We start from the raw sequence: 20,750 nt of genomic DNA, 5'->3' as shown, positions 1-20,750 counted from the left end.
GCGATGTCACTCTGCTCATGCCCCCTTCAGGAAGGCTGGAGGACTCGCCCCGTTCCCGCCCTCCCCTCCCACCCCGCAGAAATCATTTTTACTATCTTGTTTATTTTCCCCCTGATGCGACTGCAGGACTAATGCATTCCCGCTCCCAACTTTTATTATCCTGTTTATATCCCCTCGGTGCGCCTGCAGGACTAATGCATTCTCACTCTTACACCGCTTCCCTGCCCTCGCCGCAACTTTTACTATTTTGTTTATTTTCCCTTCGATGGGGCTGCAAAACTAATGCATTATTAATCCCGCTCTTTCTTCTTCCCCCAAAACTCGCCGTGCGGATGCGGCGCTGCGTGGCTAGCGCTGCCACACCAGCAAAAGTGATGCTGCACAGAAGATATGACAAATCGAGAAACCGGGGAGGCCGCAGAGGCACAAAACCAACCGCGTTCTTCAACACAGCTGTTCTCTACTTCTGCTTAGAGGGGGATATGCCCTTCTGGAAGTGGGGCGTTTGGGTTTTTTTTTTTTAGTAAAACAATTCTAATTCTGTTGTCTCTTTTAATTAAAGGGGGGGGGGGGGGAGACAACCTGGGGGGAGAGAGAGCTGAGGTGGTCAGCAGAGAGGAAAATCTCAGGCTATTCAATTCTCCATTGTAAGCAGGTATGCCTGTAGCAGAAGGAACTAATTGTGGTGATTGTTAGGGGGAGAGAGAAATTAAATGCAGCCTTGCAAAATTCTGCTCACTTGCTTGCCCCGGGGCCAGCATTTATTTATTTATTTATTTATTTATCTATCTATTTAGTGTTGGGCAAGGAAGATATCATTGATTTATCTTCATTATCATGCTAAAAGGCGGAGAAGCAGAATTTGCGCATGGACTGTATTTTTCATGATGATTTTCCAAGGCCAGCTTAGTTGATACGGTATCTGTACAAATCACTACTGAATTGTGCACATTCCTGGACATGTCGCTACCTAGACCTATATACATGCAGGTTATATTTTATACATTGCTAACTAATAAAACATCTGCACTTGTGTAGGTGAGTATGACGAACTGCTACGTGGAAGGGAGAGGTGGGATGTGCACAACTCTCTACCCCCTAGAGACATCCAAGTCTGCAGTTTGTATGCAGGATCTCTTAGGTCAAGCTCTTTTCTCTCCTTGAAAGTTTTAAGTGAAATTATTTAGATAGAGGAAGAATGGAGGGCAGGCAAAAAAGGAATGATGAAGGTAGCTTCCCAGATGAAGAGCCCAGCCAAACGTGCGATTAACGCAGCCATTTGAGACACATTCTAAACATTTCTCTGTAAATGTATGTTCCAATATCCTTGAGAGTTTAGAAATTTTTAAGGCATACGTCAAAAACGGGGGGGGACGGGGACGGACTGGAATGTAGTACGTTTCAGTTTGTGTAAAATCATTCAGTGATTGCTCTGAAAAAAAACCCACCCCACACCCAAATGTCCTATCTCAACACTGAAGAATACAAATTTGAACATAAAACTATTTATATTATAAAACATACTTACAACACTATTTTTATTACTTTTAAAGCTTGTAAAAATACCCTGAAAATTGCAGGTGCAAGCAATTACTTTGTGAGGAAATAAAGCAATTAATATATCCTGATGTTTTAAAAAAGCACGAATTATTTGAAGCTGATAGATATAGTGTCCCAGCCCTTCTTCATTCTTGTCAAGAAAATGACATCTAATTTAAAAAGCATTCTCAATGATTCTGTTAACCCTGACCAAAAAAAAAAAAAAAAAAAAAAAAATCACGGTACAGCAGCAAATCTGTCCTTTATTTCCCTGACAGGTAAATTAAAATAAATATCCTTTTAAAATGAAAATATATTAAATATATTTTAATTTGTTGGACAAATTTATACATTTAGTAAAACTTGTAACAAACAATTGTAAATTTTTCTCACGGTGGGTTTTGGTTTGGTTTTTTCTTTATTTTATAATTCATTGACAAGGTCTTCCTGCAATTTCTTCTTTGAAAAGCAACTAGTACAATTCCCAGGTCTTTTTTTGTTGTTGTTGTTGTTTAATGTTAGCTATTTTAAGGCTCAATTTTTAGTTTTATAAAGAAGCATCACCAAAGAAAAAATTAATCACTTTGCAACAACTCGATTAAAGCCGCGCCACGGCAACAAAAGTACATTCGTGAAAAACCTACTGTATAGTTTTCAAATAAAAATATTTTAATTCCACACCGTGTAACACACAGCTCAGTACTGAACAGCCTCAAATTTTGCTTTGGTCAAAATTCTGTCAAGCCTGATACATTCAAATGTTTAATGAAATAGTTGTTTTATTTTTGTATGGATTTCTGTTTAATTCTTTCTATAGAAAGAATGTGCATGGACTGAAAGAAACTCCATGATTACCACCTTATGGTATTGTGTAATGTTTGATGGAAAAATTTAGATAACCTCTTGATAGTTCTGTAAAACAATCATTTAGAGAAGACCTTTGAAATGCAAAATAGGAAAAGAAATGCATTACCACTAAATAAATACTGCAAACACTAAGCCTGTAACAGCTATGGAATCAGAACATAAAATCTTGTAGCATATATGTTCTTATGATTGTAGTATTTAATAAGCACTGACATGACACAGAAGGCCAATTTTCCTTTTAAAAAAAGAAGCCTGTCCTTCTTATAGTGATATATAAGAGATTAAAATAATTAAAGAGGAATATAATTCAGTGAGTAAGAATGAATAATTTCATTGTTAATCTAAATGCAAGGAGAAAATCCAATTCTCTTAAAAGGAGCCTACAAAACCTAGAAGCTAAACAAGTTAGATTATAAGAAACGTACAAGAAGATTATATGTTTTCATATTTTTTTAGATTTTAGATACTTTTTCAAATAGAGTGAATGCATAAGTGAAAGAAAATTACACTCTCCAAATGCAAATTGTTTTTAAAAGTTTAAGGAATTCCTCAAGAAAATGTTAGCATACATTAGCACATAGCACTTTAGCTTCATTAACAAAAATAAAGAGGTATTCACCTTAACATTTTTACTACCAATTAATCAGTTCCAACAATACTGCTAAGATTTTGGAATACTTGCTTTAAATTTCACTTTTTTTTTTTTTTTTTCTAAAATGTGCAAAATCATATTGTAAGCTTAATGAATAAAACAAAGCATTGAACAAGAAAAAGTCTTTCATTTACAAAACCGCATTACCAGTTGGATATAATCATCAGAACAGTCTTCCAGGAATAACAGAAAAAGCATAGGCTTTATATAAAATGCATACCAGATTAGAAAACATGAATTGATATTGGGATTTGGAACTGTAGAGTGGGGAAACTCACTTCTTTCCAGAAAGCAAATTTCTCATAGCAATTTTTACTCCATTTTCAGATTGGGTCTTTGTCGAGAAAGCTTTGATCTTTACCTATGTGCAAAAGGATACGTGCTGCAGCTAAACAGATGCAACTGAAAACAGGAAAATTGCAGTAACTTAGTGATAGTCAATAGGTAGAATAATGCATCTCCCGATTATCCATTTAAAATACATTGATGCTTGTCTGCCTTTTGTTTATGTGGGTTTAAATCATTAACAGTCTTCACTGAAATACATTCTAATCGTGGGTATTTGCTTCATTTCTGGGAAGGCAGCAGCAAAATGGTCACTTTACACAAAATAAAATGCGACTCTTGCGTGTTGACCTTTGCACGCAGTGTGTTTTAAATGGCAGTCTGCCTTAGATCCAACAAATTATTTCTATCCATGTTCAATTATGAAGGATGTAACATGTCTACAGAACCCATGTTAAAAATGTTAATGCGTCTTTACGTGCTTACTCTTAAATTATACTGAGTAAAGTTTTCTTTTTCCTCCTGTTCTTTAATATGCTGCTCAAATCTGTATTTAACGCCTATCCAAATGCAACGTACTGAATAATTAAAAAGTTTCGACATTTAACATATAGTCACTTCTTGATCGGGAGTTTGCATGGTATATATTTACATGTTATGCAAGTACAGGTAGCAGCATCAAAGGTCATGTCAGTGCATCTCCTGGACACCATGCCTCTTCATATGTTGTGCTATTTTCTTTTGTGTGAACGTAATCACAAATTTTGCAATTCTTTAGACTGCAAAGAAAGGGGGAAGTAATTCCACCAACTATTGTATTCATTTTCTTGCTTTTAATTGTGTTATCACCTTTGGAGACTTTGGTAAATTCCACTTAACTAGCAGCAATGGATAAAATTGGCAGTTTTCAAGTACTGCTCCTGTTACTAATGTTGGCATTTAAATGTTAATTTCAGACTGAGGTTTACAGTAAACATGAAACAAGGGATTTTCTTTGAATGAACAATCTCAAACCAAAGTTCTAAATAAAGGAATCCTAGCACAGGATGTTTTTAAGCGCAGTGATTATTTCCTTTTAAAGATTTAACATTCCCTAAGTGATAGAAGTTAAAGATTTAAATGTGACAGTTAATTTATAATTTTCTACATTAAAAAGGCATTTAAATGTTAACCACATTTTTATATGAGGCAAGTCAAAGTAATGATAATTACAGTATGATACAAAGGAACTGGAAATAAACTTCTAGCAAACCATATTGAATATTAATGCTGTATTAAGCCCTGAAAAGCTGGGTTAGTAAACTCTGGAATTTAGATTATATGCGACTTAAACGTAACACAGGGCTTTTCTTCAAAGAAGAATACTTCATTTCAAAGTTTGGATTTTTATGAGGTATGTATTAATTCATTGGATTTTTATTAAATACATTTACATAGCATCACTCCAAAACCAAGCCTCAGATTACTTTTCTTCTATAGGCATATCTCCATGTAGGATTTGCTAAATTAACGTTCCATATAAATTAATAGCCTTTTTTCGTGTTTGTTGTGTTGCGATCAGCAGTGTGATACTGCCTTGTGTCACAGGTCACATTTATTTGATTTCGATTTAGGAATAGTATCTGTACTGCACATTAAATACGAGAAACGACATGCTGAATTTCCCATCAAATATCTTAACTACAGACCTATTTTAGATGGATTTGTATAAACAAAACACATACATCTAATATAGGCGTGGGAAAGGAAAAGCTGGTTTGTTATACGCTAAAGCAAATTGGAGTAAATCAACCGCATCCGTGGGCTGTATAAGCAATACTACTCTGCTTTTCCCAGTACCATTTGGACAAAACAATGTTACTTTTTTATTTAAAGTGTTTTCTTCTCAACAAGGGGCCACCACTTCCCAATCTCAAAAACACGCCCCAGAATATGTTAATTAATTGTATTGTGTCTCTGAAAGAAAGAGGTTGCCAAATGCAATAAAAAAAAAAAAAAAAAGTCTTTCGATCAGTGAGCTCCGTTCCCACTGCTAGTTACCATCTAATTTCAATTCCACATATATATACACATAGATACATTTCCTCTAGGTACGATTTTGACCATTAAAAACTGTCTAAGAGAGAAAGCCTAACTTGACCACATAGAGTGTATCTGGGAAGCTTAACATTCCTGGCGAATTAAGCGCGCAAGCCTCGGATCACTTTTTGTCAATCTTACTATGGTACTTCAGAGTCGGGAATGTAGGCAATTTTTATATCGCGGTACGTCCCAATTAAAAGTAACAACAATGCTCCTTTGTGAAAAAAACTTAATATATGAAATATGTCAACACATTCCGCACAAATACAAAATAGAGAGCAATGAAGAATGGCAACAAACGGTCTCTCCCTAACTATTTTTTTTTTAATCTTCCCTTTCAATAAGATAGTTTTCAAATAGCGATTTATTGTTTTAGTAAATACGAGAGCATTAAATGTCCTTTTGAATGACGCTTTCTAAATTTGTAAGTCACCTTTTGAAAATTGCCAAGCAGCAATCAAGAGTAAATGCATCTCCGGAATACTCAAGTAGGAGAAGTAAAACAAAACAAACAAACCAAAAAAAAAAAAATCTTTCTTCTTTCCTCGATCTAAAAGTTAATGCTTTCAGATATTACCAGGGTGGTGCTTTCCTATTCAGTATTACTTGCATCTTCAGCTTTCGAATAACATGGACGCTTTTTACCATCTAAACTGAATCGAGCTTTTATTTGGAGGAGTCCCACAAAAGCCTGCAAGTTTACAAAGAGTGAGAGCGGAGTCCCAAACTGTATTATCTTAAACAATGACTGCAAGCATGCAACTTCCCAAGTGTGCGTGGGGGGAGGAAAGTCACTTCAGAATTATTTTCAGCTAGGTGATAGCCATAAACATCAGCCTTTAACTTCTTTTACGTGCTGCTCACGATCTGTGCAAAACGTTAATTTCTCGGCGATATATTTAATAAAAAAAAGAAAAATCTAGACATCGCTTCTAATCTTTTAAAAGAAATTCTCACGCACTCGGAGATAACTTGCTAAAAATAATCACAGCTCTCCTGGAAAGGATTTTCCTGAAATAACTAGTTCTCTAGAAATTCTTTCCTCATCACAAATATGAGCCCCTACCCTGTTTAATTTAATCTTCCAGAAACAACGTACAAAGACATTTTTTTCCCGTAGAAGATCAAGGGCACTTGTTGGAAATTTTCTTGAACATCAAGTTAGTCAGTTCTTCCTCTGTGTAAATACACGAGAAAGTTCAGGTCTGAAATGGCACACCAAAACAATGTAATTTCTAATTATTTTCGGGGGGGGGGTGGGCGGGGGAAGAGGCAACAAACACTTTTTCTATAAAACAAATCTTTACAAATCTCAAAGCAACATAAAACAATCACTTGGGGGGGGGGGGGGGAATCCAGACATCATGGTGCTTATATGAAAAACAGGATAAGATTAATCTTCATTTTTATAAACAGACCATTAAGACGAGTTCCTTCCGAAATTCTCTTTGGCTACATTTATTATTCCAAATCCGGTGGTTCGGAGCGGCTTCTCCCGACTTCTTTAGGAAGCCCTGTCCTACAATCCACCCACAAACAGTCGTTACTCTACGCACAAATCACTGCGGCAGTGGGGGTTTTTACCTTCCAAGTAACACGTGAGCTACAGCCCCGCAGCGGCTCCCTCCGCGGACGGCGCTTCTAACGGCTCCTCGCTACTCATGGCCCCGGTCTCCGGCCGCCGCCCCCCGGGCCGCCGCCCCGGCTTGCGGGGGGGCCCGCCGGCGGGGCCAGCGGAGCCGCTCGGCGGGAGCTCTTCTCTCCTTCCCTCGCCTCCGGCCGGCGGAGAGCGGCGCGAAGGAGGCGGCCGGGGAACAATGGGGAGCGCCCGGCGGAGCGGGAGCCCCCGGCTGCGCGTCCTCCGGCCCCGCCGCGCCCGGCCCCGCTCCCTGCGGCCTGGCACGCCGCTCTGCTGGGGAGCGCGGGCTCCCGCCCGCTGGCTGCCTGGCCCCTCCGCGTTACCTACGGCAGGCTGCCCGGAGCCCGCCCCGCCGACGGGAGACCCTCGCAATCCCCCGGGCGAGTCTGCCGCGCCGCCCAGGGCTTTACTCTTTCTCTCAGCCGCTCACCCCCGCGCTCTCCCGCCCCCGGCGCCGAGCCTCGCCGGAGGGCGAGTGGGGCTGCCCGGCTGGCCCGCCGCCAGCCCCGCTCCCCAGCCCGTCCCGGGCTCGGCGGTGCGGGCAGGCCGGTGGATGGGAGCCCTCGCCCCTCCGCCGGCCGGCCCCGACCTCCCGCCAGCGGCCCGGCGGCCGCCCGTCCCCTCGCATGCCGTGAGCACTACCAGCAGGAGAGGAGGCAGCACTACAGACGCGCCCGGCCCGGGCGCTGCAGTGCTCGCGTCTTCCCTTCAGGGGACGGTGCTGCACACAAAAGGCGGCTCAGCATTGTTCTCCTCCCTGACCCCCAAATCCCCTTTTCCCCGCCGCAGACGCCGCCGGGAGAGGGGAACGGGAAGGACCGGGAGGGAGGACGAAGGCGGGGGGAGGCCGCCCGCCCGCGGCGCCGGCCGCTTCGCGGGGCCTCTCGCCATCGCTGCCCCAACTCGCCCTGGCGGCGCGCCGGCAGCCCGACCCTGGGCCCGCCCGCCCCGCTCCTCGCCCCCGGCCGCTGCGGCTCCCTCCGGCCTCGGTCCCGCCGGGCACCGCGCTCCCGCCTGCCTTCGCCCCCCGCTCGCCGTCGCCGTCCTGGGTCTTCCACGTGCGGCTTCGCCCGCAACCCCGCCGAGGCGGCGAAGGCGCCTCGCCGGGCCCCAGCCACCACGGCCTCCTGCTCCAGCTTCCACGCGGGATCACCCGCCGCGCACGCCCACGGGGGAGAAAGCCCGAGGCAGTACCCGGGCGAGGCACCGTTCGAGGGTTTCACCCTCCGCGTCAGGCAAGGCCCCCAGCTCCGCGCTCCCGCCGGGGCCCGGGCGCCCCGCGAGCCGTAGTGCTGCCCGCCCGAGCCCGGTCCCGAGCCCGAGCCCCACGGAGCGGCGCCGTCCTCGCCGCCGCGTTAAAAACACCGGGGTGGGAACCGAGCCTCCGGCGGAAAACTCAAGGCACGTGCGGAGGAGAGCAGGAGCTACGACACGGCACCGAGGAAAAACCACGGCTTGATTTAAATAATTGCATAATATTAGGATTTAACTTATAAATGTTTACGTTTGTGTGATTTGATTAATGTCACGTTTGATTTCCTTAAAGCCCCTGACAAGGTACTTTAAAACACGAGATTAACGTCTACCGGCAACGTTCAACAGGCGGGTCCCGGCCCCGGCCCCCCTCCAGACCCCCCCTCCCCGGAGCCCCGCGGGCCCGGGCGCCCCCCGCCGCGGTGACGGCGGCCGAGGGGTTCCCCCGCCGCCGCGCGCGGGTGAGGCAGCCCTTCCGCGCGCCTCGCGGGCTTCTCCCGCCCCGTCCCGCGGCGGCCGGGCCCGCCTCAGCCGCTCCCCCGCCCCCACCCGCCGCCGCCACAGGGACACCCCGGCCCCCCTTGCCTGCCCGCCCGCCCTCCCCGGTGCCGGGCCCTCCCCCGGCCGCCGCCGCTCCCGGGTCTTCCCGGGATGGCGGGGGGGGAGGGGGGAGCGGGGAGCACAGAGGCACGAGCGCGGCCGGCGCGGGGAATTGTGGGTAGGCAGGCGGCCGGGCGGCAAAGGAAGCGGGGGGAGGGGTGAAAGGTCAGCGGCCGAGAGCCCCCGCGCCAATGGCGGGCGACGCCTCGGCGGGCGGGCGGGCCCCGCCGCTCCCACCGCCGCCCGGCCCGGCCCCGCAGCGCCCCGCACAGCGAGCTGGGGCTGCCGCCCGCCCCGGCTGTAAACACCGGCCGTGTGTGTGTGTCCCGGGCGGGCGGGCGGCGGGACGGGACGGGACGGGGCCCGCTCCTGCCCCGCTCCTGCCCCGCCGCCCTTTGTAACGGTTCGCGGCGAGGCTGCGCGCCCGCCAGCCCCGAGCTCTCCGCGGAGCCGAGCGCCGGCGATGTTTGTTTGCACACAACCCCACCCCCACCCGCTCTTTGCTCTTTGATGCAATTTATTTGATTTGCAAATAATTGCAGATTTTTTTTTCCTTTCCCCCCCGCCCCCCCCCCCCCCGCCTCCGCTCCCTCTCCCGCCGCCGCGCCAGTTACCAGGGAGATCCGTCCTTCCCGGCGGCGCGGGCCGCGGCGCCCGCCGTGCCCCGGGGGAGACCCCGCACACAAAGGTCCCGGCTCGGGGGCGGCGGGGGCGACCGGGACGGCCCCGCTCCCCGTCCCGCTCCCGCTGCCCCCCGGCCGCGCCGGGGACGCTCCGGTGAGTTCAGAGCCATGAAACCGGCACCTTCTGCTGCGGCGGGGCGCTCCGGCGGGGCGCGGGGGGCGCCGCAAACGGCTCCGCAACGCTGCCGCCGTCCCTCGCACCCCCGCCGCCGCCGCGCAGCCCCTGGAGGTAAAGTTGGAGCCGGTCCCCCCGCCGGCCCGGCGCAGCCCGGCTCGGGCGGAGGAGGGAAACGCGGAATGTCCGCGCGCAGAAGTGGTTCCCTTTGTTCTTTCATTGTTTCTGCGCGAACCGGCGGACGCGGGGACAAACGCTTACCTTCGCTCCCTTTTGCTCCAGAACACGCGCGTTCCCATCAGCTGTAAAATGCACGGTCCACCTTGGAAGCGACTACAAACGTCGGGAGAGTTTGTATTCCGTTCTTTTTCGCTCTCTGCTCTTTTTAGCGTAAGATTAAGTTGCCGAGCACGTTGTTGCAAGCTGTAGCCCCCCGCCTTAGTGAATGGTCACGTTTAGGACCCTCCAAGTCCATCCTAATTCTGCCAGTAGAATTTGAGGGTGTTGGAGGTCTAAACTTTCAAAAGGAAAAGGGCCTGCGTCGATCTCGCAGACCTGAAAACGCGCTCAGTTCCTCACTCACTTCCACAAAATGGATATGAACATTTCACCCCAGACAACTCAAAGAAATATACATTTTAAAGCGTGAGTGTAGAAAAGCTATTCCCTCAGCTGAGATATGCTAGAAGCAAACTGGCCTGAAGAAAATCTACCTCAGTGTATTCCGCAGCGGGAAGCGTTTCTGCCTGGAGTTTAAAACAAACAAATAAATAAGAGCATCATATAGAAATATTAAGCGTAAAGTTTAAAGGGAAACAACCCCCGAGAGGAACGTGCTACCCAGGGTGGAATGGAGAACCACAGCTTTTCAAAGTGTCCCTTTCTCGCAAAAATTACTGCTTTTCATTTTTTTTCCCCCGTGCGACCAAGGCAGGGGAGAGGAACCCGTTTTCTGCTTTCTTTGTAGCCCAGCCGGTGTTTCGCACCCAGCCGCACAGGCGATTCCCCCCCAAACCTTGCTTTAATCTGATTATGATGAGATTTGCTGATACAATGAATATTTGAAATGATCCTTGTGTCTTAGGGAGCGGGATGCATTTTCAGGCTCCCGTTTCCAGGGCTCCCCGCCGCAGCGGGAAGCGGAGCGGTGGGGGGGGGGGTGGGGAGACCCCCGGGCGCGGGGGGGGGGCAGCCCCCTCCTCCAACGCCCAGGGGCGCCGGATTAATTCAGCCCAACTCCCTCGGCCCGTGGCTGGAGCGGGATCCTTAAGTGCCTTTTCCCTCCGCATCCTCACGCCTTTGCCAATTGAAAAATAAACAAATTAAAAAAAAAAAAAAAAAAAGAGGATGCAGGCGACCCAAGTAATTGTGGGCCCGGGAGTGCGTGTTGTCTCACCCCCCCTCCTCCTCCCCCTCCTCCCGATGTGGCCTTAATAGCAAACTGGAGGGCCGGTTTATTTCATAGGGCCGTATTACAACCAACAAGGTAAATAGGGAGTCGGGGGGGGGGAGGGAGGGAGGGAGGGAGGGAGGGAAGGAAGGAGGGAGGGAGGGGGAGAGGGAGAGGGAGGGGGGGCTTTTCTTTGATAGCGTTTAATTGGAATTGAAACATTCTGGGGCTGTAAACATTCTTTATTTATTCAGCACACATAAGCGGGCATTGTTTTATCACCATCATGATTACGGTGTCCTTTAAACTGACTGATAGCAAAGGAGATAAGGGAATGCGCCTGTAGCTCCAGATCAAATCGCTGGCTCTCCCCTCTCCCCGGGTCACCAGGATCCACACGGTCCTTGGAGATGAGGAGCGCCGGAAGATTGTGGCCTGGCCATCCCTTACGTCATGGAAGTGATTTGTACCACATTGCTAATTTGGTGCAATTCATAACCTCCTGATCTCCTACGCTTGCAACTGCTTTTCAGTCTGCGGGGTTTGTTTTTTAGGATGTAGTTCCCCAGTGTAGAAATTAAGAGCGATCACCTATGTGCAGGAGAGGATCTTATTTCCCAATGTTTGTTGCTTTACCTTTGTCTAATTAAAAATGCAAACTTTTAGGATCCTTTCAGAACAAAGCCTCACCAAATCCCCTTTACGTCCAAGGATTTGCAAATTTATAAAGGCTGCATTGAATTCAGCATGGGTCAAGGGGCAAAAAAAGGGTAGAAGGTCACTGCATTTTGATTATGGGTCAGTAAACAACATGGCATGTAGTATGTGTCCAGAAACTCCTGCTAAAAAGTATTTTAAAACTACTAGGAGTATCAAACTCAAGAAATAGTCTTAGCCAGTGGTGATTATAAATTGCACAAAATTCTAGCGTGCAAATGACACCCCAGCCCCCACGGAAAAAATACAACTTAAAAAGCACTTAGCAGAACTCGGCGTTGCTGCTTTGTTTACCAAAAAAAAAAAAAAAAAAGAAAGAAAGAAAAAAAAGAAGAAAAGGAAAAAAAGGAAGGGAAAAAAGAAGGAAAAAACCAACCCTGAAACTCCTAGGTGTAAGAGTGTTAGCCAGATTATGATTTTTTTTTTTTTTTCAGACTAATGGTTGGCATTTCTTTGTCCTACACATTTAGGAGATTCAGTTATAGATTCTGATTTGTTGTCATACTAGAATTTACGGCTAATTTTAGGTACTACAGTCACATTTGGCTGACTTTAAGATAGCAGAAGGATCCTATTATACTGTTCTTTGACCCTATTATATTTACGTTACTGGACTCTTTGTGATAGCCTCTAGCTGCTTTCTATCTGTATCCTCCTTGAGCAAAATATGCCCAGCAATATCTAAAAGCAGGGTACAGGGTTAGAAAACAAGTTCTCATTTGAAATACATATTTCTGCCCAGCACCATGAAAGCAAAAGGTTTATTTAATGCTTGTCAATACCTGAAGACATGGTCCAGCACTTAACAAATAATAATAAATAATAATAATACTCTAATAATGTGGCAATCCCAGTGTGAAAATGCACATGACCTCTTAGGTTTTCCCAAAGATTTTCAAAAGAATTCTCCCCATTAGCACAAGCGCTGGTGGACATCGCTGTTGCATTTCCCAACGAAACGTTTAAAAGACTGTAAATGGTGTGTGCATTACTTCATTGCAGAAGGAAGAGGTCAGGCTGAATTGCACTGGTATTTAAACATAATTATACTATGAAAATAAATCAAAACATCACGTAAAAGGAGTATTTTAAACGTTACACACATTTTCTTTCTGGAACGACGTGGTTAAGCACTTCGCCGCGAGCATATATATTTTAACACGAGTTTACAAAAATGAAAGTATACGATTTCCAATAAATGGGAATAGGTCTACAGCGAGGTATTATGAATATTATTTTGCTCTTTCTTTTCTAATGAGGTTTATCCTTCGGCCAGACAGCTCCAAGACTGAAATACTACTGACTATAGAGTGTAGATTGCAGATTGCACGCTACTCAACGTGAAAAGGAGCACGTTTGATTGATAGTCTCTGTGTGTGTGTGCGCCTATACACACAACTCTCTGTAGTTGCATGTATATGTATTTGGCAAAACCGGGCATCTCTGGGCGTCCTTATCTTAAGAAATGTGAGACAAACACCCATCCCTTTAATCATGTTCATCTTTGATCACCAGCGAGGGTGACACAGTCCACAAAATTAACAAAGAAACTCCCTTGCTTTTGAGAGATAGCTACATGTACATCTGGGGCTGCACACACATGCACGACATACCCAGGGACACACCAACACGCAGGCACACACCCCGGCTCCCAGTAAGTAAATTATTGCATAACTTTTCATGTAATTGATACCAGACACCTTTAATTTTTCATTTTCCTTCTTTTGGCCAGCTTTCACGTTAACAATCTAAGCCATAAACGTTGGTGGCTATTGATCGCAATCCCCTGTGTGCGTGCAAATCCATTTTCAAGTCCCCTGCCTTTAATGTGCGTGTGCGTGTGCAAGGGGCCTCCGCCGGCTCTTTCTCAGGATCTCCCCCCAGCCTGCTTGAAGGTGACCCCGGATACACAACGTGTGCTGATGGCCAAGGGAAAGCACAAAAAAAACCCTCAAACCAAACCAACAAAAAACAAAAAACAAACAAACAAAAAAACCCGATGGAGAAGTAGAGAAACAGAGGTCTCTGTGTGAGATGCAGAGAAAGATACGCAACCGAAAGTGTGTGTAAGTATACGGTGGGGATGTGTAGGTTGGGCGCCTGACATTTCCCAAGGCTCCTGGTGGGTTCCTCCGCCTCGGCCCCGCCGCTCATGGCCGCACCTTTGGGATCACCGAGGTCTGCCCGGGAGCCCCTGCTAGTTTTAAACCTCGGGCAGCGCCGGAATAGAAGCAGGGAAAAATAAGGCGGTTTTTAGCTCGCTGCCGAGCCCCGCTGCCAGGCTGCCGCTGGCGGGGCGCGGGTGCCCGCGGCTCCCTGCCTGCCAACGCACGCGTGGATTTCCACGGGAACCCGGCCCCGCTGGGCTACCTGGCAAATAAAGGACTTTTCAGCCCATCGGGGGGGGTGGTAACGTCTTCCGAGCGGCTTTCTCGGAGTTTACTGTTCCTTTACTGTTGACTCCATAGCCTTAACCTTAAAGCAGGGGGAGGAGAGCAGTGGGGAGGGGGTGGGGGTGTTGGCAGCGTATAAGTACATCAGGAGGAATTTTTAAACGACCTTATTGTCTCTAGCTCTAGAAAGACTCCGATGATTTCTTTTTAGCGCCAGCAGCTGTTTTCTCTCGAAACTTTGCTTTCAGCCCCAGCATGTACCAGGGTGCCTCTCAGCCGGGCGAGAAAGAGAAAGGCGAGGCTGGGGGATCCAGATGCGAGGCGAGGGAAGGCGAACTCCGCGGACGGTCTTAGCTCTGCCGAGGCATTGTTCACTGCTGCCTCTCGGTTACGTTCAAAGGCTGAAATATCACGAGATCCACTCAATGATCCTTTTCTAATTCGAGGGACAAAATGTAATTTGCCGTAGCTCTGCTTTCTCGGATGGGAATACTATCCCTAGGTTTCAAAGGGAAGAACTAGGCATCGCGGGTCGCACACACATGGATTAAGTTGAACAGCGGCGATTACATCTGCGCTGAGAGCAACAGTAGTCCAGGGCTGACTTTTCAAATCTCAGCCCTCCGAGTTAGAGGCTCCCTTGAATAGACTTCCTCCATTCCCGGATGCACTCCTCCAAATTCCCACTTCTCTCTAGAATTCCTGCGAAACTGGGGGCTCGCCTGCATTTCGCCTTGGCATGCAAAGCGGCGTTTTTACAGAGTGATTATGCGCTTTATTTTAGCTCTACCTGACGGGGTAACACGAACTCCACGCACCATATTGCCAATACGCGGAGTGGATATTGACGTTTGGGATTGAAGCTTTTTTTTTTTTTTTAATTTTTTTTTTTCCTCCGTCGATTTTTTGCCAAGTCCCAGAAATATGAGATGTCTCATTAATCTCACGGATACGTCTGATTCTGGATGTGCAGTGATACATAAAAGTGCCCGTGTTTGTATCCAGCGGAACACTGGATGCACGGCAGAGATTGGTGATTTTTTTTTTTTTTTTTTTTTTTGCGGCGCCTAACGTGCAAACCGCAAGCAGCATCATTTTAACGTGACAAGGGAGAGGCACGCAGCTATCGCAACATTTGCGAAACCCTCGCTCCTGACACTCGAATAATTTAACGTTCCTAAGAAGAGGTTAAACCTTCAGGCTGCTTCTTCAAATTGATTTTAAGGGGCTGCTATAAATGGAACATCAAAAAGCTGCGGCAGGGCTACTCCGAGCGGAACATGCAAACTGCGAGCCAGAAGCATCCTAGCCCGTTGCAATACCGTACATTGTGTGTGCCAGCACTTTTTTGTTATTACGTAAAGGCTCTTGGAAGCACCTTGGATATTTTACATTCTCCTTTCTCTGCTGGAAGCAATCAGCACGCAGGAATCCTGACGTGGGCTCTGGGACTATAGGACATTCCAGCTCGTGATCCAGCACGGTTAATTGTGAAAAGTGTATACATTTCTGGCTTATCTATGCTTTGTTATGGGTCTGACGTGAGCCCACGTCCTCCTCCCCCCTCCCGCAATATTACAGGCAGAATTTCAGTTAAAAGTGTTACAGTATCTCGGTGCAGGAACCCGTGAATATTCAGGCAGCAAAATAACCTTAGTCCCCGGCTGTAAAAAGCTAATTAAGCAGAAGAGGAAAATCAAGAGAAACTCGAAAATGTAAGTATTCCCTCTCGTTAACGACCGAGCATTTAACTTCGGAGCCTCAGAAAGGGAAATACCAGGCTGTTCTGCACGTTTTCGCTAAGCTTCATTTTCCACACAATGCAGAATAAAACGCTAGTTTAAAGCGGCTACGTTACCGAAGGATTTTCCATCGCTACGATCAGACTTATGTCCTTTAAATTCACGGCATGCACAAAAGAGCAACGTTGGTCCAAAAGAGGCTAAAAATATACGAAACGATAGGGGAAAAAGCGTACAAATCCTTCCTCGGCAGCTAGCGACGAGGAAGTCTGAGAGGTCTGAGTGTGTTGGAGCTCGGATTGTTTAATAGAAAGATTTATATACTAACTGTATTATTTACTTTGGGAGGGGAGGTGGCAGTATAAGGGTATGCTAATTAGTGGGAGATTTTTTGGGGGAAGGGGTGGAATATCAATTTTTATTGCATCACCTGTCAGGAGTGTCCAATCAGCGTTGGCTTTAGGGGAATTAATTGATGAAGGTGTCTCCGGACGAGCTCACTTCACTCTGTCATTTTATTTGTAGCTAAAGCAGCGGCGGGAATAGCAGCTGCATTTCTTTTCTCTTCCTCCCTTCACATTCCATTATCATAGTTTCCAATGGAAAAGCAGGGAATGAAAGGGAACAGGTACTGATCTTCAGCAGCAACTTAGAGAAACACTTTGGCAAACCTGATTTTTAAGATTATATATTGATTGTAGCCTCACGGTATTTTTTTAATTTATTTTTTTAATTTTGTCTAAAGTTTGGCACTTCATTCACCAGGAATAACAGCCTTTATTATATTTTATTAGCAGGATGCCTTGAGACAAATACAGCATCTGGCTGAGGATTGTGTGTGTGTGGCTTTTTCTTTTTTTTTTTTTTTTTTTTTTTTCCCCATCTCTCTCTCTCTCTCTGCAAATGCTGGGAATAATTTAATTCACGAAATGGGAGACCTGAAGTCGGGTTTTGAAGAGGTGGATGGCGTGAGGCTCGGCTACCTCATCATTAAAGGAAAGCAAATGTTTGCACTCTCCCAGGTTTTTACAGACCTGCTCAAAAACATCCCGCGAACTACCGTGCACAAGCGAATGGATCATTTAAAAGTAAAAAAGCATCACTGCGACCTGGAGGAGTTGAGGAAACTCAAAGCCATCAACTCCATCGCTTTCCACGCCGCCAAATGCACCCTGATCTCCAGAGAGGACGTGGAAGCCCTGTACACATCCTGCAAAACCGAGCGGGTCCTTAAGACGAAACGGAGGAGAATCAGCCGGGCGCTGTCAGCCACCGACCTGCGGCCGGAGCTCTCCCCCGCCGACCCCTTCTCCGGCTTCTGGAAGGAGAACAAACTTTGGCTGGGCTTGAACGCCTCGCCCCGGCCCCTGCTGCCCGTCAGGAGGAAAGCCTTGCGTCCGGGGGACACAGCCCTGCTACCGGCCTCTCATCTACCTCACATTTTTAGTAAATACACTGGCCACAGCTACCCAGAAATCGCCCGGGCGCCTTGCAAAACCCCCGTAAACTATGAAACGGCGCCGGCGGCGGGCAGCTGCGCGCCCCTCCGCGCCCGCCGCCCGCCCGCCGCCCGCCCCCCGCCCGCCGCCGCCGCCGCGGCGCGGCCGCGGCTCCCGGCCGCCGGCCCCCCGCCCCTGCCCGCCCGCTGCCGCCGCCGCCGCCACGGGGCGGCCGCCGCCGCCGGCGCCCTGGGCCCCCCGGCGGCGCCCGCCGGCCCCTGGCCGCGCCGCGGCCCTGCCGGCCCCGCGGAGCCCCGCGGCTGCCGCTGCCGCTGCCCCGCGGCTTCGGGCCGCCGCCGCCGCCGCCCGCCTTCCCCGAGAGCGGCAGCAGCGACTCGGAGTCCAGCTGCTGCTCCGGCCGCGCCGCCCACGACTCGGACTGCGGCTCCAGCCTCTCCAGCTCCAGCGAGGGCAGCTCGGAGGAGGAGGACGAGGAGGAGGAGGAGGACGAGGAGGGCAGCGGCGCCTCGGACTCCAGCGAGGGCAGCTCGGAGGAGGAGGAGGAGGAGGAGGAAGAGGAGGAGGAAGAGGAGGAGGAGGAGGAGGACAGCACCTCGGACTCCGACTCCAGCTCGGTCTCCAGCCAGGTCTCGGTGCAGAGCATCCGCTTCAGGCGCACCAGCTTCTGCAGCCCGCCCGGCGTGGTCCACGCCAACTTCTTGTACCATCTGGCCGCCGCCGCCGCCCCCCGGCCCCCGGCCCCGGCTCCGGCCCCGGCCCCGGCCCCGGCCCCGGCCCCGGCGGAGCCCGGCGGGCTGCCCGCCCTCCGCGGCGCTGCCGGCGGAGTCAAGCCGGAGCTGCCGGAGGAGTGGGGCCGCCCCGGCTGGGCTCCCGCCGCCCCGGCGCTGCGCTGCTCCGGCGGCCTGGGGAGCTGCTTCGCGGAGATAAGAGATGATAGGGTATCCGAGATCACATTCCCACACTCTGAATTTTCCAATAATGCCAAGAGTACTGACCTAACAATTAACTGTGTTGCAAAGGGGGCCTCTTCACCTAGCCCAAAGACAAACAATGCATTTCCACAACAAAGAATACTCAGAGAGGCAAGGAAATGCCTTCAAGCAACTACTACACACCGTGCAGATAACAATACAATAGCTGCTAGGTTCTTAAATAATGATTTTTCATCAGCGGCAGCAAATTCAGAGAAAGATTCCAAAATCCCTCATTGTATTGAATTTGCCACGGATTTGCCCTCTTTACAAACTGATCCTGAGGAGGATGCTGCTTCTCCAGGGGCAGCAGCAGCAGCTGAGCTCCAGTGCACTGATACAGGCAATAAGGCATTGCCATTCCTGCACAGCATTAAAATCAAAATAGAGGACAGCAGTGCGAACGACGAGTATGAGCCTGACCTTACAACACATAAGCTAAAGTGTGAGTGCAATGATACTAAGGATGAGTTTTACGGTGTGACTGAGAGTAATAACCAGGACGCTTTATTAACAGCCAAGGAAGATTCTGCATGCACTGAGAAAGAAACCACTTCCTTAAACCCGCTGACTCAGAGTCAGGTCCTCTCATGCACTTTAGGTACTCCAAAACCTGAGGATGGGGAGTATAAATTTGGAGCAAGGGTGAGAAAAAATTACAGGACACTGGTTTTGGGAAAGCGACCTGTACTGCAGACTCCTCCAGTCAAACCAAATTTGAAATCAGCTCGAAGCCCACGTCCTACAGGTAAAATCGAGACACACGAAGGAACACTGGATGATTTTACAGTTAACAATAGACGCAAAAGGGTAGCCAGCAATGTAGCATCAGCAGTGAAAAGGCCATTTAATTTCATGGCAAATTTTCCCTGTCCACCATCACTAATTATTGGCAATGATGGGGATTTGTTGCCAGCTTATTCCTTAAACACCACTAAGGATTCCCAACCACCTCACAAGGCCCATCCTGTATGGAAATGGCAGCTGGGCGGTTCTGCAATACCTCTTCCACCTAGCCACAAATTCAGGAAATTTAATTAATAAAATAGTTTGGAAAATATTTTCTTGAACCACCTTTAACTTTCTGACGTTTTTTTTAAACTCTGCAGGATGGTTTGTACAAGCCCATTAATGCTATACACACTTTCGGAATCCTGTTTTATCACATTGTGAAGACAGAAACCGGATTACTGTTTTCTTGACCGTTACGACAGTGGTTTTTTGTTTTGGTTTGTTTTTTTTTTTATTTTTTTGGTTCTGTTGCTTTTGGGGTCTTTTTTTTTGTTACATTCCACAGAGTACTTCAGGCTAAAGACTCAAGTTAAACTCAGTTATTATGGTAGAGCTGGAACACTTTACTGTTTAAATGCTAATAATGCACCAGTACCTCAATTCAACTGCTGCAAATAAATGTCAAAAGGTTGAATAATAAATATTAGAATGAGCCATTAAATTTATGCACTAGATTTCGAAAATGGAAGTCTAACTGTTAATTCAGTTAAAGTTTGTTAAGTTACATGGTTGCACAGTAAGGGTTCACTATAATTCAATGTGGCAGCAGCCTACTTTTCGGGAGCTTTGTTTTCGGGTGCAGGGGTGTCTTTTTCGAAGAGCAGTTGCACTTACTCCTTTTTCTCTGGTTTGGAAAGGCTGGGGTCGGCCCGCGACCCCAGCGCTGGGAAAAGCTGCCTCATCTGAAACCAGTAAATAAATGTGGAATTCTATTTTTGGTAAAAGGGTGTCTTTTTACTTGTACAGCCACTCTTTCAAATTGGGAAGCCTTTTTGTTTCACCCAGAGGTCTTAAATAAGGTTACTGTTACCCACTAATGTCATACTTAAGTTGTGGTCTGAACATGCCCCTTACAAACTTGCAAAGCAACTAAAATATTTGCCCGGCTAGCAGTACAATTTATGGTCCAGCCCCTCACGCTGGCTGGAGGAAATAGCAAAGCAGTAAATACAACACAGAAAGTGAAACGAGAGGCCGTAAGTGGAAAGAATACACAAAATGAGAAGACCGTGTTATTCATAGCTTTTTGGCACCAAAACTCAGGCGTTTCAACCGTGTTACACTTCCCGGTTCTATCCTCATCTCTTGAAATTTGTTGTCGTGGGGTTTTTTTTTGCCATGCCATCCTCTCTATGTAGCAGAAACATTTCTACTGCACGTGACAATCAGAGGCAATTATCTATATTTGCACTTAATATCGAAATAGTCGAACAGGCAGACTTCTAGAGTCTAGCCCTCGGTAAGACATGCTGGTATAATATATTGTGATGATGGAAGCAGTAAATCAAAATTATGGAAATTTGCACTGTTGAAAAGCATGCTTTAGCTTTATTTTCAATTAAAAACACT

The 20,750-nt window shown here is 47.7% G+C and overlaps 1 protein-coding gene across 1 annotated transcript; it reads left to right on the top strand.

Moving 5' to 3' along the window:
- The first annotated feature begins 14,238 nt into the window (after window positions 1–14,238).
- Window positions 14,239–20,540, top strand: SKIDA1 (SKI/DACH domain containing 1). Its single transcript, XM_087760250.1, is given in 2 exon segments — window positions 14,239–17,646; window positions 17,649–20,540. Coding segments are annotated over 2 exon segments (2,541 nt in total). The 5' UTR covers window positions 14,239–16,887; the 3' UTR covers window positions 19,431–20,540.
- Window positions 20,541–20,750: the final 210 nt, after the last annotated feature.

The sequence above is a fragment of the Nipponia nippon genome, unplaced genomic scaffold, assembly GCF_047370975.1.
Source record: "Nipponia nippon isolate SJK-2023a ecotype South Korea unplaced genomic scaffold, ASM4737097v1 scaffold_1, whole genome shotgun sequence".
Classification (NCBI taxonomy): Eukaryota; Metazoa; Chordata; class Aves; order Pelecaniformes; family Threskiornithidae; genus Nipponia; species Nipponia nippon.
The sequence above is the reverse complement of the archived record's forward strand: the minus strand, read 5'-3'. Positions and strand labels throughout refer to the sequence as shown.